The following is a 25342-nucleotide window of genomic DNA, read 5'->3' on the forward strand; positions in this document are numbered from 1 at the left end:
TTTTAATGAAAATAAAACTTCCTTTGTTAACAGTCTGGTTTTGGTGGGGCTCCGAAATTATATAGCGCTGACATCAGTGAGAAATGGCCAGCGAGGTCTCGCGCCATTTGCTCTCGCCACGAGGTAGCACTAGAAGAAGACGAGGGTTCCAGGGCTTGCACACCTATTTCTTCCAATTTACTGGATTGGAACGTCTCTGGAGTTCGCCGTGGAAGAACAAGCGATATGGCCCCAAACAATGATGCTCCCGACGAGAAGAGAAGCAAGAAGCGACGTCGCTCTCGCAAACATAGCGTGAGTTCCAGTGGAAGTGTGTCGTCTCGCAGCTCGTCGTCCTCGAGCAAGTCCGAAGCAACACGCAGGCGTCCCAGCCATACGGATCTAGAAAAAGATCCGAAAGGCTCCGCGATTGCCGCGCTGGAATCGAACTTGCCGGTAGCCACGGCCAGCGCCCTTCAACTGGACGAAGTAATTCCCTCACGCGACAAGACCCCTCTCAAACGGAGGCTGTCTTTCGCCGCCGATTTCCACCGCAAGACCTCGGACCCCAGCGAGCCTCAGCAGCAACTCGCTTCCGCTGACATTGGTCCGGTAGAACCTCACGTTGCTACTCCCACTGCTCTGGAATCGCTGGAATCGAACTTGCCGGTAGCCACGGCCAGCGCCCTTCAACTGGACGAAGTAATTCCCAAACGCGACAAGACGGCTCTCAAACGGAGGCTGTCTTTCGCCGCCGCTTTCCACCGCAAGACCTCGGACCCCAGCGAGCCTCAGCAGCAACTCGCTTCCGCTGACATTGGTCCGGTAGAACCTCACGTTGCTACTCCCACTGCTCTGGAATCGCTGGAATCGAACTTGCCGGTAGCCACGGCCAGCGCCCTTCAACTGGACAAAGTAATTCCCAAACGCGACAAGACGGCTCTCAAACGGAGGCTGTCTTTCGCCGCCGCTTTCCACCGCAAGACCTCGGACCCCAGCGAGCCTCAGCAGCAACTCGCTTCCGCTGACATTGGTCCGGTAGAACCTCACGTTGCTACTCCCACTGCTCTGGAATCGCTGGAATCGAACTTGCCGGTAGCCACGGCCAGCGCCCTTCAACTGGACGAAGTAATTCCCAAACGCGACAAGACGGCTCTCAAACGGAGGCTGTCTTTCGCCGCCGATTTCCACCGCAAGACCTCGGACCCCAGCGAGCCTCAGCAGCAACTCGCTTCCGCTGACATTGGTCCGGTAGAACCTCACGTTGCTACTCCCACTGCTCTGGAATCGCTGGAATCGAACTTGCCGGTAGCCACGGCCAGCGCCCTTCAACTGGACGAAGTAATTCCCAAACGCGACAAGACGGCTCTCAAACGGAGGCTGTCTTTCGCCGCCGCTTTCCACCGCAAGACCTCGGACCCCAGCGAGCCTCAGCAGCAACTCGCTTCCGCTGACATTGGTCCGGTAGAACCTCACGTTGCTACTCCCACTGCTCCGACGACGGAGAAGCCTGGAGAGAGCAACCGGCTCCCAGAGCAGAAGGAAGCAATCCAGGAGTACCAACAGGCGCCCCAACCAGAATGTTAAACCACCCTGCCAGCTCAGTCACCGGAGTACGCGGCCAGTGGTACGAATACACTCCAGACGCTGTCAGCGACCTCGATCAAAGAGAGGGCCGAGGGCTCTCCGACGCTCTCTGAAGGACAGCCGGAGCCACAAGTTGGAAGCAAAGTGAGCCACTCAAGTCGCCAAGCGAGCTTATCTCACCAGCACGCTTCGTTGTCCTCTGTCCTTCAAGAACTTAACACCATCAACAAAGAACACCTCGAAGCCCAGCGAATCAAGTCAGAAGCTCGGAGGACCTCGTACTATGATTCGGATCACGTGAGTTTCATACTACTTGTCACCTTTTCACTCTCCTAACCCCCTTCGTGCCGTTCCTCACAGTTTTGAGTCCAACATTTCCGAAGACCATATTGTAGAGATAAAGAGACGTGAGCAGTTTTGCGTAAGCCTTCCCGGTTCAAAAGCCTGTGAATAAACGAAATATTTTTCTCGTATTGACAATGCGGTCGGCATAGTCGCCAACAGGCGAACAAAAACGCGTAGTGCGCTGTGAGAACAGACACGGACGCAGGGAGGAAGCAGGAATGAAGCATGACATTTAATGGAGTGTTTGCTTGCTGAATCAGATGCTAACGGCCTTTGTGGTATATTCCTTCAATTAAGTGCCTTTCTAATGGTTAGGTAGTGCCCCCGGCGCCGCACTCGCCTCTTGCGGACAACGCCCTTTCGGGAACATGGCGTCTGTTTCAGCAGTAAATACGGTCTCCATAACGGTGGTCTCGTTATATCCGCGCGAACGCTTGCAGTTGTGCTGCTTCCAACTTGTATTAATGCCCAGTGGTTTCGCGTGCGGTTGATCGGCACTTTTTTCGAACACTTCGTTTTGTCCTCGCTGACCAACGTTCGCCGACCGAGTTCGTCCATCCCGTCGTTTCCATCTGTTGGTCGGTGGCAATGTTATTTTAGAAGTTCACGCTGAGTCGTCGTCTTGCCGATCTTGCAATAGTACGTGCTTTCCGTTTCTCCCTCCTTCGCATTTGTAAAAATACGGCTCGTCATCTCGTTTGGGCTTCCCCGTCGTTTGTGTGATGTCGTTCGTATCGTTGTAGGATCGTGTCTGCATCCTGGAACTGCCCATGCAATTCTTCACCTTAAGTTCACGAAAAAAAAATATTTGAAGGGCTAAGGATTGCGGTAGCAATCAGTATTTGCTACGTAAGGTACTTAGTTGATTCTTGTCAACTTAGCTTTCTGGGCGGAGTCAGTTCTGTTCACATTGTTTATGATGTTCCACTTCTAACTAGCAGTCACAGCCTATCGAAATGGTGGTGTCACTGTTGTCTTCGCCCCAACAGGTGCTATGAACGCTGATGGAATTACGTCGCATTGCATCAATAGTCACCTTGTTAGGACAGGGAATCGGCTGGCTGCAGATCAGACTAATTTCCTGGGCTGCTTATAGCATAGTTGTGGCATTATTTGTACCATTGAAGAGTCACCTAAATCTATTCATAGCCTTATGCGTCTCCCTGCTTTCAGTTCTCTTGGCAGGCTGAACGCAGTTGGGCGCTTTGAGCGTGTATATATATATATATATATATATATATATATATATATATATATATATATATATATATATATATGTAACGGTAAACTGCCTTTCGTGCCTTTCTTTCCTATAACGCTGGGCGCCTGATATTCCCGGTCACACAAACACCACGTGTATTATCAGCGTCGCATAGCGTTCTCGACAAGAAAATAGCAAGCGCGCACTTTTCAAGAAAAGAAACGACAGCAAGACAGATGACGATTCTTGTTGTTACAAAAATAGGCCCTTCGCCGATGTCGCCGATGAGTATTTGTTATGGTACAATGACTACACCTGACGACGTAAACAGTGGTTGCAAGTAGCAGATCTCTTGCGCGCATTCGCCTGGTGCCCCGGTGACGAGCATATTAGGCCTCGTCGCTCCGTCTTTTTAGCTTGACCCCCTTCAAATCGGTTCCATAAGACTGACCCGACTATATCTGTCAACCGTAGGAAGCTCAAGCTGGGGCAACTTCGTTCATGCTGCAAACGTTACACTAAAAAAATTATGGGGTTTTTCGTGCCACAACACTTTCTGATTATGAGGCACGCCGTAGTGGAGGACTCCGGGAATATCCACCATCTGGGGGTTCTTTAACGTGCACTTAAAGCTAGATGGAGATGTATGGGAGAGGCCTTTGCCCTGCAGTGGGCGTAGCCAGGATGATGATGATGATGATGATGATGATGATGATGATGATGATGACGACGACGACGACGAAGCTAAGTACCGCGGGTGTTCTCGCATTTCGCCCCCATCGAAATGCGGCCGCCGTGGCCGGGATTTGATACCGCGACCTCGTGCTCTGCAGCCCAACACCATAGCCACTGCGAAACCACGGCGCGTAACGTCGCACTAGTGGTAGGAGACGCTTCTGAATATCACCCAGTCTCACCGCTTGGCGGTTCTTTAGAACGGTACTGAAGCTCTATCACAACCTGGACCACCTTGTCGCCGAATGTCATCACGTCCGATTAAGTTTCTTTATCAATAAGGTCGTTGGGTGTGTCTGCACAGATCTTCTCATCGAGTTCCTGGATTGGCTGAAAAGGCCACTCGATCCTCCGCAACGAAACCGCGCAGTAGATCACCAAAGTCAAACTTCCGGAGTTCCCCATTAGTTCGCTCAACTTCGCATCTTGTGTAATACGTTGTCGTAACTTCCTTTCTAGGAAAGTGTTCACATAGAGAAGTTGGCGTAGGCACGAACCGTCGGAATAATTTACATCGCGGTCATCGCTGTCGTTCTATTTCGTATTTCTCGGCACGAGGTGGGGTTCGTTTGACTTGTTAGTGATGTAAATACCTTCATAACCTAAGAAAGCGACCTTTAGGTCACATAGCTGTAGACGACCAAGGAACGAGGTCACGCAGCTTGAAGGACAACGCGGAGCGACGAATGCGATGCTGTTCGTGTATGACAAAGTTCCTGCATTCGTACTCAGGAATTAGTAGTTGGGTGCGACTTAAACCTGTGTCTTAACGATGTATTCAGACTGTCCAACCAAGATGCGTCCTAGCGTTAATGCGTCCTAGCGTAGTAAATGTGAGTTGCGTTGAAATTCCCGTGTCGGAGGGGGGGAGGGGGGGCGACAGTGCATGTGCTCAGGTTGTAGCATCAATAACGATATTCAACATCTAAGCAGTCTGCGTTGCATACAGTCATGTTAAATCAATATTTTCTCTGTGCGCGTAGGTGGTGGAAGCAATACACATACGGTGTCCACAAATGATCCCACCAGATGCGAAGTAAATTCGACATCCCTCCCCCAAAGCAACCAAATTTCCAAAGAACAATATTCCGAACGTTTTTATGAGCAGTAGAAGAATATTTAAAAACGTAGCCAGATTGAAAAAGAAAAAGAAACGTTCACAAAAGTGGTCGTTCCCTTGCATTCTAGAAGCTCGCTGTTGCATTGTTGCAAGAATGACTCGCATGAACAGTTTCTTGGAGAGCGAGCAAATGTCCACCACAACAAAACAGTTACATTTTTCCTCATTGGTAATTGCAAACTTAATTAAGGGCTAACGAAGTGTTAAGTGTCATGTGCCATCTTTGCAGCAACGCACTAGGCGTCATCTTGTCTAAGACGCGGCAAAACGAAACTGCTCGTTCGACAGCTTAATTTCACGCATAGCTACTTCTTTTACCGTTATTCTGTGGTGTCCTCACCCTGCCGTTCGCTGTTGTGTGCGAAGCAAGAGGCTTTTGTTAACGCATGCAACAAGCCAGGCTTGTTTTCTTTTTTTGTGGTTATTACTGACGGGAGGAGGGCAATTGCCATAATAAAATCATCGCAGAAAATATAATCCGCATGCTGATCAGTGGCCTACGGGCAAGGGATTTGCCATTTTGTTCCAGCGTGTCCATTTCTTTAAAGCGACATGTATGAGAGACCCTTACAACACCCCCTCCGGACCTCCCCCACCCCCCCCCCCCACTGGAACAGTTTCTTTTTTAATCTGTGCGTTTTCTTTTAACCCCATGAGCTTCGTTTAAATTAACGCTGAAAGGCAACGCACCCTTCCGTGCAACTATTTTTGTAATTATTATGCCAAACAGTGCTGTTCTACATACACGGCACGTAGTGATACTAAAGTGTTTGGAGCATTTTGCCTGTTCGAAAAAAATTTCTAAAAAACTGAAAAACTCCTCACGGTTTAGTGCGGCACATCTTGCTTTAAATATTTTCCACACGAAAGTACAATCAAGGTAACTTCTGGGAAGAGAGCGCGTCTTTCGTGAAATTTGTAATTTTTACTCCTACCAAAAAGAAAAGAAGGAAATCGCATTGACAGATTAACACTTGTGCGCAGGTGGGTCATTTATTAAAGCCATTTACTCAGTGAGAAAAACTGGCCAGCTCAGCAAAGTCCATCAAAGCATGTTTGGTCACGCTAGAGACAAAAATGAAAGAGCAGGTACCACGTTCGGTGCACATGGCTTAACCGATCTTCCCAGCAGCTCACCGACGGCGTAGACAGAGAAGACTCCCGCGCTTTATTCTCAAGCCGTTGCTGCTTCACCACTCAGCACGCTGGTGCTTTTCCGTGCTTCATTTTGACATTTAATTAGTGCGCGTCTCTTCGTTTTCCAGTTCTCGTACCGAGCCGCTGCTCTGCATAGTTTTCCTAACCGCGTGTTTCCAGGCTTGTTCGTGTTACTGCGCTGTGCTTGATGCCGGAGTGCCTGTAAGCAGCTAAATCTGCAATACTTGCGAACGCCTGCAGCACAAAAGCAGTGCGAAAAGCAGTGTTACGGAACGCGAGTGGGAGAGAACCCGCGCAAAGTCATTTCTCCCGAAGCACTGACACATGAGAAAGAACAGCGCGCGGAACAAGTTAATTCTCGACGCTCAACTTGCTGATCACACTTGTCCTGCATTTTCACGGCATCATGCATGTGCGACCTCACTCGCACAGTTTCGGGTCGCACGCTTCAAGCGAGAATCCTAGCGCAAGCAGAGCATCCAGAGTTCATGCATGAAGCTTTCTGCATAGAGTTTTATAAGCTCCGAAGAACACCACTATACTGCCGCAGCTTCGATTTTTCACGCGAGACGCGTTCTCTTGCCGACGAAATGTGTCTGGAGGGTTGGAATGCAATGCCATGATATCATAGGCGCGACTGCGAGGAGGGGGCGGGGCTCCGGAGCCCGAGCCCTCTCCGAAGTTTCTCCGCGGGCGGGAGCCTAGAGACCCGCCCCACCCCTGCCCCCAGGCGATGCCGACACCCGCACCACGACCCCATGAAGTGTCATGATCAGGGTTCTGTTGCCCACATCATTTGACGTTTCTTTTGAGTTGCCTTGTGAGTTTTCACCTAAAGTTTTACTCCGTTTAGAAACCTACTGCATCATATTCGGTGCGGACGTTCACAGGCTTTAAACCATATTTTCGCTCTATTTCTGCGTATCCTACCAATAAGATCACAAGCGTATTAGAAGCACCAGCGGCGGCTGCCCCATCCGTGCTTTATAACTTCAAATAGTTTTTTCTTAATTGAGAGTGTGAACACCATGTACACACACCATATCTTTAAATACGTACAAAGGAAAAAGTTTGTTATATTAATTCAAGAAAAGCGGTAGCCATCTAACAATTATGTTTAATGGAATGGATAGTCTATGCTGTGGGGATGCGTGACTCTCACACCTTCCCTGAGATCTAGTTTTCCCGCATGGCTCGTCTCCTGCAGGGCGGCTTCGCCCGCCGCGTGGCCTGGCGCCCGCGGCGGGCGGGTGGTACAAGCGCGGTGCGAGAGATGGCGCGAGCGTCGCGCCGCTGCGGGGTTACTCGGGCCAGGGGTGGACACTCCCCGGTTCCGGTGGCACAGGAAATTGGCGCCATCTCTGTAATGGGCGACGCAAAAATTCGTTTCCCTTGCACGGCCTCGTAGATCGTCGCGCGCACGCGCGCCGATCCAGGTGGCCAAGCCCTTCCCCCCGCTCAACTCCTCTCTCTACGCCCTCTCTCGTAATCCCCCCCAACTCCCTCTCCTTCGACTGTCTACGCGTCCGCGCCGCCGTGCCATCCCCGCCGGCCCGGCTGCTGCTTAGTCCGCTACGTAACGCTTTATTTTTGTTATCTACTGTCATCGAGATGCGTGCGCTGCAGTGCGTTGACCGACGTGGCTAGTTTCGTCAGTTCTGTGGTCCTCGGTAGCTGTGTGCTTGTGCTCCGCGATGTTTCACCCGTTTCACGACTCGTACCGCTCGTGCATCGTGCAGTGGTGCACAAATACCTCAAAAACAAGTCCTGCAAGGTTGTTCCGGGTTCCTAAAGACAACAGGTGAGCGCTCAGACCCAAGGACATCAGAAGGCGCATGTACACGAATACAGCCCTGTCCATTTGTGTACTCCATGAGGCTCCGGACGTCGTTGCGCCTTGATTGTGCTACACTTGCCTCTTCCCGGTAGAGAACGCTGACAAATAGATGTTCCTCCTCATTGTCACCTGGTCTGTGACTTGTGTTTTTCTGTGCCAAGTCTCATTCTGCAACTTCAGTAACTTGCCCAGCTTTCCATACCGCCCTCAGTGCTTTTCCTGTGTATCACGTTCTGCAAACCGACTAACAGCTGAAAAATTACTGTTAGTGTTTGTGTACTATCTCAGTAACCCCCGATGGGAAAACCGCGCGAACAACCTTCATGTGTAGGCATGATACGCTTTTTTTTCCCTCTGGAAAGCATGAGCATTGCAAGTGTCCTACATGCAGATTTTTGCAGTGCGTGTTTATTATACAAGGGAGAGCCCAGTAGGTACGACTTAGTGCCTTAAGTGACGTAATTTTATTGCTAAGCATTACATTCGGGTAGAAAGAAAAGTCGGGTTGGCCTGTTTAACCTGGTCTTTGATTGAGGAATAAGCCTTTCTGCGAATGTTTTCTATGTGCTGCTGCAAAAGCCGACTATCTTCTGTTCCCTTGCCACCGTTACTCAAGTTGTGGCCAAGTGCAAAATAATGTGATGATGTGTGTTTCAGTTTTTAGTACAATGTTATTTTTTTCTGCCATGTATTTTTCAATTTGTTCAGCAGTAATGAACATGTCAAGCATTTCATATACTTTCGTGCAGATTTATAAGTAAGCTTTCTTTTGGTATGGCTCTCAATCAAACAACGTTAGCATTTTATTCTATCTTTCAGGTATTTTGCGTGTCATTGTTTTTGCCATTACTAGTGAGTTTTCCCTTTTTATAGTAGTCATGACTATGTCATACACGTCGTCCAATTTTCTGCAATATCTTAGTGCACATATCAGGAGCTCGTCTACATTTAGGTCTTGAGGACGTTATATAAAAATCTTGTTTTATATGTGTGTACATGAAATGGCCTTCGCGTTTTCTAGCACTTTCTTTTGTTCTTTCACCATCTGTGAACTCTTGTCTTTAGTACTGTTGTATATGTCATGCACCTCTCACTTTTGCTCATTTTTTGAGCGTGTATCACACCACGTTGTAAGAAAAATCTCTTTTCGGAAACGAAGTCAATAAAGCGAGACTAATCATCTGTTGTGTTGAATTTGGAATTTTTTTTATGTCCCGGCACATGCTGGTATAATATAAGTATGGGCAAGACTGCGTGCGTGCCAACGCATAGCCCACGGCGCACCACGCGCCAGCTCGCAAGCAATGCCAATGCGCGGCGTAGCGCGCGCATTGCTTGCAAGCTGGCGCGTGGCGCGCGGTAACAAGCGCGCTATAAAAAAAAAACGCGCCGCTTACGGGTAAAAACAAAAAAAAAGTGAGCGGCGGGCGCGGCATGGGGGAAAGGGGGAAAGGGAGTGGAGCGGGTCGGCATAATAAAAACAAAAAGGAAAGAAAAACGTTTGGGAGAGGAGGTGCCGCGCGGCTGCTGTTGCTGTTGCCATGACAACGTAAACAATCATGTGCGCCGCCATTTTCCTTAATGCGTCGCCCATTGGTTAGGGCCGTAACTGAAGGGGACCTTGGCGCTAGCGTCGAAAGAGCGTCTGCTCGAAAACGGCCAATGGGATGTCTACGGAGTGTCCCCCCCTGCGCGGGCGTCGGGAGACAAGGCGCTCGAGCTGTTAGGTTCGAGACAGGAAGCGGGACGGTCGTGCCGCACGTGCAGCGACCCTCTTGCCCGGTCGGCGCGCGGCGGGGACGTCTCCCGCGTGCGCGCCGACCCATGCTTCTGCGAGACCGTCTCGCGTGGCCGCCCTCGAACGCGCCACGATTCGCGTGACCATACACGCGAACGACCAGGCCTTTGGATCCAGCATGGGGCGAACATATTCGCTCGCTTCCGGTCGCGGTGAGTCAGACTTCTAGATTTTTCGCGCGCCCATCGGCATGTTTTGTGGATAGCAACTCGGCTAGCAGGCACTCATCTATGAAAGGTGCAATAAATGCCCTTGTGATTGTTTGCACTACTGTGTTGTCGTTCCTTTGTCTCAAGAGTACGGGTGTGAGAGGACCCCACAATGCATAGAGAACGAATATGTCGCCGTATGCTCACCTCGCTTCAAATTATTTTGCATGCTTTTTTTATCCTGAAAGAAACCTGCACACTTCAGTGATCCCTTCGCCAGAGCATTTTATCAATGCCGTGTGAAATGCACTTGAATGATACGCGCCTCAGTATTGCTTTTCCTTCCATAGACAATGCTAATCACTCATTAAATAAGAATACTTCAAATAATTTGCATTTATCAGTGATGGAAACATCGCCACTTTCATGAAAAGGTCATAAATACATATATAATTCCATCAGAAACCCGAATGAGGCCAAACCTTATTCACTCGAAATCAGATCCAACAGCAGCCATGCGCAGCAGCGCTCATACTCGGACTCGCAGAAAAACAAAAGAAAGAGAGACTGCAATTTCGCCGCGAGGGCGACGCAGTATTAGTGATAGCGAAGTATAAAACAGTTACACGCAGGAAACATTTTACCGTGTAGATCCGTGTAAGGGCCGCACCCGTGTAAGAGCCTCACAACCAACCGGACCTTCAGTATATATAAATATACTTTTATATATTAAATTACATATAAATTGCGCGGTTATATATATATATATATATATATATATATATATATATAAGAGCAGCAATCGCCATCGGTGCGCTGGTTCCGATCACGCGCAAGATCGAATTTTCGCACACAGTGTAATTTCGCGCTTCGCTACTAGATGGCGAGAGAAGGCGAGCGCTGAAGTGCACGGCGAATTTCATGCATGTAGTTAGAAAAATTAGGTCGAATGGACGGTCCCATGTAAGGCTCGTCAAAATCGCGACAGAATAGTGCCGTGCTTGCACGAGTCTGTCTATGCGTTAATTCTATCGGCCGCATAAATTGTAGGTAACATTCATTAATTAATTAAAATAACAAGCATCGCCTAATGCACGGACCAAGTAAACCTGTAAATATCGCAACGCATGACCACGTGCGCTGTCACAACGCCGGCATTATGAAGAAGGCCGCCAGCGGGGCCGAAAGCTTCGTCCAGCCGCGCGATTCACCTCGCGATCCGCAGATTAGATTGATCATCATCATCTGTCTAACTTTATGTGCGCTACAAGACGGTCGCTATCAACGATATATCCAATTACCACTTTCTCTTGGACTACGCAATCTGCAAAACTAGAGGCGCAGAAAGACAGCCCGCCAAGGAAGAGAGCGCGCATGAAGTTGGCAGCCATCCCTGCTTGGCCTTAATCATCGCACCCGCCAAAGATTACTGACAAATAGATACGACACGCGCGCCGCGTAAGCGTTAGCCGCGCACAGTCATTCCCAGCTACGCATTTCCTTCCCAAGCGCGAATTTGATCACGTGACCTCCAACAAACACAAACATTGAGCGCGTGGGAAGATTAAGCCCATCAAGCCGCAATCCTTCTCGGCTCACTGTTACGTGCTCATTCTCGCAGCCACAGTCGCTCATTCAAATGGCTTTTGTACTTGCAAGGTACAGCGACGTCGAGAAATAAAATGAAAAATAGAAAATACGCGTGCAGCTCGCTTCTGCCGCGGCTACGGACGTCTCGGTATGCACCGGCTACAAACACGCATGAGCGCCAACGACAGAGCCAACTGTGGACATGTCGCTTGTCGGTACTTGACCATTACCCGTCTGACGCTGAGAAGGAAGCGTATTTGCCACTGTATATCAACACCAACGGAAGCATAACACGGGGCACGCGGGGAGACAGCGCACGCGAAAGGACCACCCTTCTCGGATTGCAAATTCCAACGCGGCGCAGAAAATAAAGCGCGCCACCGGCGTATGTAGTACTCCCCAGCCGCACGGACAGCCAAGCGCGGTCTCTAGACACAAGAAGAAGACGCCCGCTCTTACTTACTGATTGGGCATAACCGATTAATTTGTACAATCGTTCGCTATCGTTTTCATGGAGCGATGCGGCTTCAAGAATGTTGCGTGGCGATAAGCCTTGATAAAAGAAACAAGTCGGGAGCTATCGCACAGATCTGACGTGTTCTGTACCAGGGCTCCAGTTTTACAGAGTGTTTCTTCTACAGCAAGACATTCACCAGCTATTCAGTCTGCAAAAGTTATCAGGCGCTAATACGAGGCAAGGACGCAGTGAGGGGAGCTTCAGGGAATAGAGGCAAGCTTCAAGCAAACCATGTCGCGTATAAAATACGCTAACAGTTATGCACACGAACATAAATGGGGTACATAACAGCGAAAGCAAGGTGAGCCCTTTTGGGCATGAAAAAACACTTGGTTGCGCTATTTAAAACTAGATATTCTATGGTGTACATTTCCTTTATTAATTTTATTCGTCATATATGCTTTATCAGCTGCTCAATAAAGTAGTCCGCGCTGTTCCTACTTGCTCTCGTGTCGTTCCGCACTTTTCGAATCTCGCTGTGTCATTATTTGTTCATTGATGTGCTAATATGCTTGCTTATTCGTGTGCCTGATAATCTATTATCCAATAATCCTTTATCCCTCCGCCGAGAAATAAATTAAGCCAATTGAATAAGGCATGCTGTAATTAACCTTTGCGTTGCGGAGTCGCATTGATTCGTGCTAGTAATTGCACTTATAAGTTGAGTTAAAAAATTCTTGTATATTGTGTAAGTTTTATAAATGTAGTTTATGTGCTCATATGAACTTCCGACAGCAAAATATTTCTTGATTACATCGATGTGTATTAACAATTTTAGAAGACGTTACATGGCTTTTACCATTGATGCGTGTTTGTGCAACCTAATACGCACAAAACACGTATATATACCTCATTAAATGAATTCACTTGTCGTTTGCCTCATCCGGGAGACTCAGGCTGTGAAATTCAACTGTCTCCTTCAATGAGGTCTCGTAACTACTCAGTAAGGCTGGAACATGAGTGACTAATTCTGCGAGGTCACCCGAACTTTCTTCGAGTGCGAACGTGATTAAACGTTATATATATATATATATATATATCAACAAGGAGGAGCGGTGTGTCCGGAAAGCGGGTCGGGCTCCAGCTCCTACCCCTCCCCGCCCATCCCCTGGAAAAATAGAAGCTTTCCGTCGATGGCTGTCACAACAGCATTAGTCAGAAATTCCTGAGCGCAGGGGAAATTCTTCCGAGTGATTGGCTCAACGTTCACAGCACACGTCACCTTGAAAAGAGACTCGACGAAAGCTTAGGTTGCAAAGCACCACGCCACCCAAGGCCGTCTGGACGAATATCTAAGGCTGAAAGAACAGCGGCCGCAGCATCGTTGATTGGTGGGAGCGCAGTGAAGTTCCCTTGGCCCGATTCGCTGGACGATGAAGGTGAACGATACATTATAGAGTTCTGAATAGCCAAACCGCGAAGATCGCCTTTCCGCACGACATAAAGGCGATTCGCAACTACGTCACAGAGAACATGGTGGACGCCGCCAATGTAGGCAGCTCACTATGTATTTGGATAACCTTTTTAGCCGAAATCTGCTTATATGCCTCTTTATTTTTATATTTTCTTGCAGGCTCCACGCAGCTCTCAGGTTGTCCTAACTGCAACAGGTGTGTCAATCAAGGTGCAGCACGTCACCCTTATGATCGTCCTCCTGCTGATCGTGACGGCCGTGACAATCGTCATTATGTTTCTCTTCGCACGAGGCGGCAAATCACCACCATCGCCACCGTTCTGCAAGACTGAGGACTGCCTCGTCCACTCGTGGCGCCTCTCTAATGGATTAAACCGCCAGCTCGATCCATGCCACAACTTTAGCGCCTACGTCTGCTCCGCTTGGTCGCCTCTGAAAGGCTACCTAGAGTACTCCAACTCGGCCATGGATGACGTAAGGAAATCGTGGTTTCCGAATTTCTACAGCGTACTCAGCGAAGGGACGAAAACCATTAGTGCGGGCCGCAAACCAATGGCCATGTACGAGTCCTGTATGGGCAACCAATCACAGTACGGCTCGAACTTGGACATCTTCTGGAGATTCCTCAACGAATGTAGACTATCCTGGCCAGAGAAACCCGCACCAAATGACACCAGCGCCCTCGACGTACTGATGACGCTAGCATTCAAGTGGCAGGTCCCGCTATTCTTCCAAGTGCGCGCTATGCGCTTGTCCCCACCGAATTGGCGTTTCATATTAGAGCCCGGTTCCCTCATACCAATTTTGTACCAGCACCATCTCACAGTCAAAAGCACTGGCGGGTACGCGAAATACTGGGCCACGTTTTTCTACATCCTTAACCGAAACTACAGTAATTATCGGGTCGACACGAAACTTATCAACATGGCTATGGTTATAAAAGGTGACGTCTTCAGAAAACTGCTGAACGCTAGGCGTCTTCCTGTAACCGAACCAGCTCTGGTGCGAATCGCCCGAATCGGACTCCTCACTCCGCCGCTGGCCTCCAAGCTGTGGCTACGTGCCTTCAGGCAGACCGAGCTTGAGCCTGAAGTGAAGCCCAACGACCAGGTTTTCATAGGCAACGTAGAGTTCTTCCGGACTATGGCGACCGTGATGTCATCGTACAGAAAAACCGAGCTGCTGTCCCTGATCGCCTGGTCTTGCGTGCAGCTCTTGGCTCCGGCAGCGGATATCCAGCTGCTCGAGAATCGGTATGACCAGGGCATCACCACATATCGGCCGTACTTCTGCGAGCGATTCGTCGAGGCCGCCTATCGTGTCCTGGTGATTGCGCTCAGCTCCGTGTCGCGCTTCACGCCAGCACAGCGCGCTGACATCAAAGCAGGCTTCGACAGCTTGGTTTTGGCGGCTGCGGACGCGGCCAACGCAACGCATTGGCTGGACATTGAGAGCCGGAAGCTAGCGGTCGAGAAGCTGCGTTCGACTCGACTAAAGCTGTGGCCCCCCGAGCGTTACCTCGAAAACGACGTGCTCGAGCGCATGTACAGCGATTTTCCAAGCACTGAACTTTCATTTGCCGAGTACTGGGTGAAGACGAGCCGCTGCGCTGCAAAGACGCATGACCCGCACGCTGACATCGACGTCTTCAGCTTCGCGGTCAACTATGCGCTGCCGTACGTGCTCTATGATGCCTCAAGCGGCGACGTCAAGGTGGCCGTGGGCGCGATTACTCCGCCCTTGTACTACCCTGGCGGGACCGAGGCCATGTTCTACGGGGGTCTGGGCTTTTCCATGGCGCTCAATCTGGTCGCGTCCGTAGACAGACAGGGACTGCGGTGGCACCCGAACGGTACATTCGGCCACTTCTTTTTGTCCAGGTAAGCTTCCCGTTATTGATGCGGAAATAGGTATTCTGGCATTCCTTTTCTTTAATCGCGTTAGGACTCAAGCATACCTTACATATTAAAGGATTGATGCGTTGAGTCATTAATTTCGTTAAAAAACCTATGGCAGCACTAGGAATATGAGAGACGCCGTTCAGGAGCGCTTCGGATCTATCTTGAGCTCCTGGGGTTCTAAAGGGGAGCTGAAGAGTCAACGAATTCAATAAGACGCTCATATACGGATGCGGGAACCTTATAAACTATGAAGGTAAAATTTGGGGGGGGGGGGATTTTGCACCTAGGAGCGACGCAATCGTCGGTTGAAATTGCGCTGTAGCTCCGCCCCCCGTCGAGCGCCGCGCGCTGCTGCTGACGCTGACGATGCGAGCGCAGACCGGAAACCGTGGCCTAGTGATGTCAACACTGGTGTTCCGCTCCTTCGCAGTCTCCGCGACCGTGCCTGACCGGGCTTATTTCTGCGTTCGTGCCGTCCTAATCTGCTTCGTCGACCCTACATTCCTTTGTTTGTGTGTACATAGGAGTGGTAGTTGACATGCGCAGCATCAATTGAACTTTAGGCCGATCATGCCGGCGTTCTGTGCAGCCTACGCTTGCACGAACACCTGCGGCCGCGACGATGTTTCGATGTTCCATTAGTTCCTGCAACACAAGAAGCTTTCAGCTAAGTGGGAGGCTGCTGTGAAGCGAAACAACTTCAAGCGCTCAAGAACATCAGTGTTGTGCTCTAACCACTTCCGTGACGATTACTACCGGAGTTTATCAATAATGCGTGCTTTGGTTTCTCCTGAAAAAAAAATGCCACGCTGAACGGAAGGTGCATGTTTATCTCCCACCCTTGACGCAGGTTTCATCGCGAAGCGCCGCGAATTTTTTATTCTCACGTGTGTTGTGAAACAGCCTGCAGGCAGCCACCATAACGCAGTGCAAGCGTAAAATTTGCATGTGTTGGAAAGGCTGCTCACGCCAGGACGCTGCGCTCCACCTTCTCTCGCACACATAGAGAAACCGACCATCTCACGTAGCTGACGGAATTCGCCGGCAACAAGTAGCGTGCGGATGGCGCGCTGATGAAGGTTCTATACTACCCGTGCTACAACAGGCGGTAATTTTTCCCGCGTTTAAAACGTCTACCCTTATAAAAATGAACGTTAACATTCTTTAGAACTCCTACCAACTTTCTATTTACTTTATTGACAGTCTATTAACATTTACATTCTAGTAACATTTGTTCACACACAGTCAAAAGACTTCCTTCTTACTTTTGTATAAAGAATATTTTCAATACACCGTTAACAGACTTTCTTCTTACTTTTCTATAAAGAATATTTTCAATACACTGTTAATAGACTTTCTTATTACTTTTGTATAAAGAATGTTTTAAATACAACGTTATAAAAGACTTCCTTCTTACTTTTGTATAAAGAATATTTTCAATACACGGTTAACAGACTTTCTTATTACTTTTGTATAAAGAATGTTTTAAATACACCGTTAAAAGACTTCCTTCTTACTTTTGTATAAAGAATATTTTCAATACACTGTTAACAGACTTTCTTCTTACTTTTGTATAAAGAATATTTTCAATACACCGTTAAAAGACCTCCTTCTTACTTTTGTATAAAGAATATTTTCAATACACTGTTAACAGACTGTCTTCTTACTTTTGTATAAAGAATGTTTTAAATACACCGTTAATAGACTTCCTTCTTACTTTTGTATAAAGAATATATTTAATACACCGTGAAGACTGATGATGATATGTAGTGTTTATTGGTGCAAGGGCCAAGTGTGGCCTTCTTACTTCTTACTTCCTTCTTACTTTTGCACACAGAATATTTTAAGGTCCCCATCAACATGTATTTTTCTAACTTTTATCTCTATAACCACTTCAGTACTGCGTCAGAAGGCTAGTTACTTTTGTGTAAAGAATGTTGTACTATACATCATCGAACTATATTTTTTTGTTTGAAGGACATGTACCCTCAGTATGTCCACAGCTCGTACTGTTTGCCAAAAAATATTTAGAATGGGAAGTAACCTGAGAGTTTCTGATAAATTTTTCTAACACACATTAATGCCGATATATGACATACTCAGGAGTCAAGCTCATTGTTTTAAATCATAGTCCCAATCCAAGTAGGTAGCCAATTGTTGACGGAGGGCTCCTAAAATGTTTAAAGAAATATGTTCGTAAATTCTTAGAACTAATCTTTTAGAGGATCTACTGGACTACGTGAGCGCGCGGTGACGTCAGCACACTCCGAGAAAATTTGTTTGCGCTACACCACCTGACCGGTGTGATAGCGGACTACTGTACAGGCCGCGCACCAGTTGCAGAGCTTTATCCCGACCTTGGGGCTGGTTAATTTAAGGCCGATTTACGCTTGAGCCGTGACGCATGCGGTCGTGCAGAAAACTGTACATTTCGCCCACTGGTTCACAAATTTTGGCATACACTGGGCTCGCACATGCAGTGTAAACCGAAATGTGTGTACCAGTCTACGAAATGTGCAAATTTTCACCCGACCACATGCGTGCGGGCAGGCGGGTGGTGTGGTGTAAGGCTCGAGCGTAGATTTGTCCTTACCACGCACTGCTATTGCAATGCCACCAATTAGCTTTGCAACGAGATAATTAGGTCAGTGCATTCTGCGATATAAACAGTACGCCCTAAGCTGGAACGTGTCAGCATAGTAGCGTCACGATATTTGTTAAAAAGAAGAAAAAGAACAGAAACTCAGGGTAACACGGCGCTGGAACGTTGCCGCTCAAATGTCCAAAAGGCTGCAAAATACAACTACTGCTGAGTGAGAGCGTGTATTGACCTGAGAAGCGCACAGGTCGAATAGAAAGAAAAGCTGAACTCTGTGCAAGCAACACTTTTCTGTGAAAAAATAATTAAATTACCCTTACAGTATAAAAAAATTTAGCTTTCTACGCGTTCATATTCGCACGCTTTCGTCCCTGCCTCCTACCGACGGCTTCTGCATATTAAAGGAAATAGAACCTTGCATCAAAGTGAAGGCAAAGTAACTATGTCAACTGATGTGCTTTATGGCGATGGTAGCTTGTTGTGTGTGAAAACAGATCGAAAAGAAATAATTATGCACTCTTAACATTCAGTGATCTTGCTTCACAACACGGCGACAAAATTTTGAGCTCCGACAAGGGGTCATGACATCCGTAATAATGGCATTCCGTATACCAACAGCCAGGATATCAAAGGCCATGCTTTTGCCGTGCTTCGGGCGTCTGAAAACTGCTAACGTCATAGCCGCCCCGCTTAGGACATATATTTGACTATAAAAATAGTACTACAATGTGCTTCACCGCTGGGCGCCAGGGAGCAATGTTTTGTCTTTGAAAGCAGCAAGTGCTAAAGGATGCTCTTGCGCAAAATAGAATAACCACATAATTTACCCAATATGATTTTATTGTTCTATGTTTATTACATTTCGAGAAAAAGTCGCTTTTCAGAAGAATAATTGTCTCGAAAGATAAAACTATACAGCCCCTAAATGCCCAACAAAATTGAGCCGGCTACCTTCTCAGTTTTTTTTTTTTTCAACCTCGGCCATGAGGTGCATTCCTCCCTCTAAGTGCAGTTCCCAGAAAGGGGTGCGTACACAAAGGCCGGCCACAGCTTTCACCAAGAGGCGAGGAATGTCTAGGTGTGAGTCAACCATCGCAAGGTAGCGGGGGAGGGGGGGGGTGCATGTTTCGGCTTAAAGAGGGGCTTTAGTTCCGCGGCGGTCAAGGCGAAGCAGGTGGATGGAAAGAATGTCACATGCCTCTCCCGCGCATGCGCACAAATTCGACAGTTGGCCGAGTCGAGGCAAAGAGGAAGACCATCGCAATAGCTATCAGTTCCTTTGCGACGCCGGCATGGTACGGTCGAGCTATGTAGGTGTTTCGTGGCGTATTGTAGCAGCAATCTAGCTATTTTTGCTGCTATTTATGCTTATGCTGTGTTGTGGCTAATTCATCGATGCAAGCCAACCAGCAAGGTGTTTGCGAAGCCCACGGTGCTTTCTTCGTTCCGTGATGTGAGCGTTTCTGGAACTTCTCTGCCAGCTGCGATGCAGTGTCGTGTGAAGTGATTTAATATTGGCACTGACCGTGTTTTAAACTGCACAAATAGCGAACAGCTGTTCCTCAAGACTGCTATGCGCCGAAGTTTTCTCTATCTCCAAATTATATTAAAAGGTATGTTCTTTTCCATCATTTTTCATAAACATATTATTTTGATGTTATTTTATTTCAGTTTCTAATGCCGCATTTTGGCAGGTTATTATAGCGCGAACTGTAACGACGTGAAATGTTCTAAGAACGATTTTCTTACCTTTTTCAGCTGCCCCGCGTCATGGGGTTCGCTTGAAGTTGCTATAAACACGAAGCGTACAAATACTTCGTTTTCACAGCGTTCGCAATGACCTAAGGTCTGGTAAATATTGTCTGATCATGAACTCATTCTTTGCTCTTTCCTACTCTGGCTGCACAGGATGAGAAACAGTAAAATATTGAGCGTATAGCTTCACGGTTCACAATTACATATTTTTCAGCGAACCGGGTCACAATGACATAGGTTGCACTGGATAGACAAGTGCGAATGTGAAAGAAAATCATTCGCACCTGTTTAACCACTGCAACCTATGTCATTGTGAACCGGTATATTTTGACACTGACATTTTGTTTTCGAGTAAAAATAAACGAACACGTCAAATTACAGAAGCGTTCCATATAATGTGTGCTTAAAAATGCATCAGTCGGCCATTGGTTGCTATCACTGACAAAGCATTTGTATTCTTGAATACTGCTTCAAGCTCTGTCATCCGTTTATATAAAAATGGATGACACGTTTTGCACATGCTCGGTGCAGCTAGCTGGCGCTGTTACGTTCATTCCTTCCAAAAATAACTAGCTTTGAGTAAGCGCTCGCGTGTCCACCTTCTCTGCGTCCGTGTCTATTGCGCGTGCTACGAATTTCACCATGAATAAACCATGTAATTAACTTTTTAGTGAGTAACTCATTTATGCAGGTAATTGGTAGAGAAACCCATTTTGTACACTTTCCTAATTTTAATAACACGTAGTAAATACAACGCAGCAAAGGATATGCATTGAATAGTGTGCCCCATCCTTGCCATCTCCTCTGCAAGTAAACAGGGATGACGGTCACAATTTTAGCATTCATGTGAACCTTAAAAAGCTGTTCTATGTATGTGATATGCTAACCTGAAGATGATGTTAACACTGACCATCTTGTTTCTGTGCAGGGTTGGTTCATTCTGCAAGCATTCTGAGACATCAGCTTGCATAATCGATGCTTGCTAGAGATTATGCGACAGCTGCCATGCCGTAATCAACTAAGTCATTATTCATTTTTTTTTAATTTCTCTACTACTTCTCTCACAATTCTGTGTAAATATTTTCGCGTGAATAAACTTCTTTCAGTGCAAACTTGCATTTGTTTTCCATTTACGTGCACCTTCTAGGTTGCATACTGCCGTTTACCAACATGTTCACACATACTGACAAATGTTTACACTATGCTGCTAGGTCGTATGTGGGACAAATGTTACTAGGGGAATAGTAAGACGTCAATAGCAAGTACATAAGCACATGTAAGTAAAATTTTGCCAGAGTGTTACTAAAGAGCCTAAAGACTTGTGTTGGTTGACGGTTAGTAGAATGTTTACAGACCATCTATGAACATGCTTCAGTTGAAGTACGGTAGCCAATTCTTGATAGGATCCAATTCTTGATAGGATGTTACTAGGGTGTATAAAGACAAATGTTAATAGGGGATTGGTAGAAAGTCAACAGAAAATATATGAACATTTTTCTTTTGAAAGAATGTTAATACGGTGTATAAAGAAAGCTTGTTAATAGGGGGTTGGTAGGAAGTTAACAGAAAATATATGAACATTTCTCTTTTGAAAGAATGTTACTAGGGTGTATAAAGACAAATGTTCATAGGAAATCGGTAGGAAGTTTAAAGACATCCTATGAACATGTTTCTATTGAAAGTTGGTGGCCAATTGTTTCTAGGGTGTTACTAGATCGTTGTTAGGATGTATAAAGACAGCTGGTAGAATTTCAATTGATTGTTGGTAGGTTCTAGTAACAAAAGTCTATAGACTGTCTAAAAAATGTTGCTAGAAATTTTTATAAGGGTATGTAGGTTGCCGACAGCTTTGGGGCCGCGCACAAATGCCGAAGATCGCATCACCGCTTACGTTCAACGAGGAGGCATGCAGGAACATAACACTACAGTTGTTTGCCCGGAAACGTACTCACTGGAACGCTGAATGCAGCTTAGGAAAAAACATACTCGCCAAAGAACATTTCCAACACAAGGGGATGCTAACACTTCGCCTTCGTTCACGCGGAAAGCAGTGCTTGCACCAGCATTTTTTTTTCTTGGAGAGGCCGGCTCTTCGCACTCGGCTCGTACACGTAGGGAGTAAAGTATAAACCCCTTACAAGTAATTTTGCACGCGACAGCGACAGCGCGACAAGCGAGGCGATGTCTGTCGCTTTCACTCGTCGCCTGCAAGCGGAACTCCACGCGAGCGGCGGCTTTGAGCGACGACTTCCCGGTATGAGGGCAGCAGTATACGCGCTGAAACTAGCGTGACGCATGCTTTATCAATTTAAGTTGATGTAGTTTACTGAAGAAGGAGCATAAAATATTTCTGAAGGTCTTGCACTAGGTTCTTGTTTTTGCACGTATAAAATTCCATAGTTTGCTCGTTCCGTGCGACAAGCAGTGGTATTTCAGTTATGTACATCCAGTTCCGGCTTCGCACTATTGGCTAGTCGCTCATAGCATTTCCGGGCAACGAACGATGAGTTCTAGATTTCTCGAAACGAGCGATCGAGCGACAACACCGAGCGATCTGTTCAAGCGACGGCCCGTTTTGTCGCTCGAAGCCGTCGCCCGTCACCGTCGCGCGCAAAATCGCTCTCGAGGAGTTCGGACTTAACGCCGAACTCCCAGAGAAACGCAAGCTCCCGAAATTTTCCATGATCGTCTCAGCAAAACACCACCAAACTACCTTGAACCGTGCTTCGTGTGTAGCGGCAGCAGTCGTTCCGGACGAACACCATTGTTGACGTCACGAGGCGCCCGACCAATCACAGGTGAAAACGAGGCGAGCGAGCTGGGCGTGTCTGCTGCTGCACTTTTGGTCGAAATAAAATATGTTTGCGCTTTCTTTCGCTCAATTTCGATGCGATATTCGAATTCAGAGGGTTGAAAATCACGACGTACCGCTCTTCACCCATTTTTTCTGGAAAGCTTTCAGCTTCCCATTAATGGGCGCGTAAATATAGAGGCTTTTATTTTAAAAGCACTCCATTGTTTAAATTTTAAATAGGCAAACAGAGAAATTGTAACCCTTAATCTGAACTACTCAATGAGGCGTTAATTACTTCTAAGAGAAATCAATACATCTGATTGAACAATTAACATAATTACGATAATTACATTTTATTTGTAATTATCAGAACATATTGTAACCGGCGATTTCGCAAGGCATGTGCACTTTAACGAATTCTCAGGACTAAACCAGTTGCTACACATTAATTTTCATTATTTTTCGTTATTTCCTTAAGTGTACCTTTGTGGCCTTTCATTACTTCAGTTGTTCCTTTTACATGTTTTTGGTAGTAATGAGCCCTGCATTGAGGCGTATCTTTTGTATTACACTTTAGAAGGCTGTTTACTCTTTCTTTTCCCCCTTCATTTTGTACCCCCCTTACACAATGCCCCCATAGGGCCTGTAAGGTATTTTAAATAAATAAATAAATAAATTTTGGCATTTCTCCCCCATCAATATGTGGCAGCCACTGCTGGGATTTCATCCTGATGCTTAGCAGCGTAACGCAAAAGCTGGTAAGCAACTACGGCAGGTGCTAATGATTAGAATTGTGGTGTCTGCCGCAGGCAACATTTTAAAATTGGCTGTAGCTTTAAGAAAAAGCGCCTTGTATATGTGGCGTTCTTGTTTGTTTTTGTTTTTTGCACCATATTTTTCTTTTTTTATTCATCCGTGAGAGATAGCGAAATTGTAGCCCTTGAGCTAGATTACTCGAAGCGGCACACTTTACTCGCAAAAGAAATCGAAGTGAATAATAGTTTAATTGCCAGAAAATGAACAGGTAACTTTTAGAATATTTAATTTACTACACATATTGCCAATTAGGAGGTAGTGAAAAGTAGCGAAATTCACAAATTGTAGTCGGTGGGTTTGCAAGTAGTATCCACGCTGCTAGCAAATGCTGACGATGGCGCCGTAATATGCGTCGCCACACTTGAGAGAAAAGGTATTGTTCCGCTTCTATTTTTATTAAAATGACATTTTATACATTAAAGTACAAACGTAACTGCGACGCCAATGTATTTTATCGCCAACTTCGGGAATTAAGTACTGAAAACTAGTATGACCTTGAAAATTCAGACCAAGACCGTCTTGCCATTTAACCGGCTACAGATTGAATGGCAAGACGGACCAACTTGGTCTGAATTTTCAGGGTGATACGAGTTTTGAGTACCGGCTACAGTTCGTAAATTTCAGCAAGTGTTGTAAAACCTAAGTATATAATGAGAAAGCCGATCAGTGAAAATTTGTTAATTAGTCGATTGTCCAATGCAATTTCTCGTACAAGCAATGTCCGCTTCTTTGAGTTATCCAACCCAATGACCACAATTATGCTTTCTAGCCCAGGTGAATTAAAAAAAAATAATTCTGCATAATCTAAAAAAAAACATACGGGGTATAAATTTGCGAGAACGTTTTTGCAATTCGTCTACATCAAAATGCCGCAGCCGTGCCCGATAATCATACACCTGACCTCCTCCTCAGCAGCAGAACGCCATATAACCACTGACACATGTCATTAACGCCAAAGTATTTTTTTATTCTGCGATGATGTATGGTTTCAATATCTTCAATCATCTGCAGCTTTTCCGCGAAGGCCTTCGAGGAGAGAGACGGCTGCCTAGAGGCGCTTGACGGGCACGCCACCAGTGGCGGAGACAACACCCAGAGCATAACCGGCGCGAGGGCCAGCATCTTTCCCGAGATCCCCGCTCTCGAGGTTGCCTACGCGGCGTACCGCCGCGCAGTCAGCAACAGGGGAGACGAAGCCCTTCAGGGAATTGTGGGGGGCTTCTCGGGAGACCAAGTGTTCTTCATGACGCTATGCTACATGACTTGCACGCGACCCGATGCCGTGGGTCCGCACACAGTGGACTGCAACAAGGCGGTGCGCAGTTCGGAGGCCTTCGCCCGTGCATTTCATTGCCCGTCCGAGTCCCAGATGAACCCCAAGATGAAATGCAAATTCTTTGGGTGAGAGTCCGGCATTTCCCAAGGACTGCGAGACGACGTTCAGGTGGCGTCGAACGACACACCTTCATGTGGCGTGTACACATACAATTTTGTGTGCAACATCGAAAGCGATGTCGTCGCCAGCCATATACTACATACGCACTGTTTTATTTCGTGTCTGGACTCACGTTAAAAAGCGCGGGCTCTCTCTCTGAGGATTGAAAAGGAAATACCTATGATAGATTCGTTGTAAGGCTTCCTTGCGCTCCAAATTCAGTGTGGAGATCTTAATGAATGAACTAACTTCAGACAAGACGGGTGCCACCTGACCGCAGCTTTAATTTTCTATCTGCAAGTCGCGAGATGGAACGCTGACGCACTTTGTGAATACTTATGATATGCATAACGTGATGTGGTTGCAATTTCTGGGAATTTACAATGTGGCCACCTCCTTTACACTTCTTTTTTTTTTCATTGTAAAAGCCAGCTGCTGCTGCACTTTTTACTGTACAATATAAATCGCTGATGGCACGGCTTCTCATATGGCGCAAATTAGGTGATGATGCACATGTTACTGCATCCTAGCTAAAGCTTTCAAGAAACTGTATAACTGTCCATGCAGAGGCGGACTTTGCGGTGAAAGCGTTCATAAAGGAAAGGAATAGGT

The 25342-nt window shown here is 46.9% G+C and overlaps 1 protein-coding gene and 1 long non-coding RNA gene across 2 annotated transcripts; both read left to right on the forward strand.

Moving 5' to 3' along the window:
• Positions 1–225: 225 nt before the first annotated feature.
• LOC142574864 (phosphate-regulating neutral endopeptidase PHEX-like) lies at positions 226–25210 on the forward strand. Its single transcript, XM_075683864.1, has 4 exons — positions 226–1545; positions 1624–1863; positions 13590–15310; positions 24307–25210. The coding sequence occupies exons 1-4, from the start codon at positions 226–228 to the stop codon at positions 24698–24700; spliced, it is 3675 nt and encodes a 1224-aa protein (XP_075539979.1). The 3' UTR covers positions 24701–25210.
• Positions 19246–20783, forward strand: LOC142574294 (uncharacterized). The gene is made up of 3 exons (XR_012826486.1): positions 19246–19543; positions 19689–19781; positions 20614–20783. It is a non-coding gene; the product is annotated as an uncharacterized LOC142574294 (long non-coding RNA).
• Positions 25211–25342: the final 132 nt, after the last annotated feature.

Source organism: Dermacentor variabilis, chromosome 3 (assembly GCF_050947875.1).
Source record: "Dermacentor variabilis isolate Ectoservices chromosome 3, ASM5094787v1, whole genome shotgun sequence".
NCBI classification, from domain to species: Eukaryota; Metazoa; Arthropoda; class Arachnida; order Ixodida; family Ixodidae; genus Dermacentor; species Dermacentor variabilis.

Bases quoted from the DNA above. Each gene is read 5' to 3' on its own strand.
- LOC142574864 (XM_075683864.1), top strand. From the start codon at position 226: ATGGCCCCAAACAATGATGCTCCCGACGAGAAGAGAAGCAAGAAGCGA. The intron at 1,864-13,589 runs GTGAGTTTCATA...ATTTTCTTGCAG, and splicing joins CGTACTATGATTCGGATCAC to GCTCCACGCAGCTCTCAGGT. The intron at 15,311-24,306 runs GTAAGCTTCCCG...AATCATCTGCAG, and splicing joins GGCCACTTCTTTTTGTCCAG to CTTTTCCGCGAAGGCCTTCG.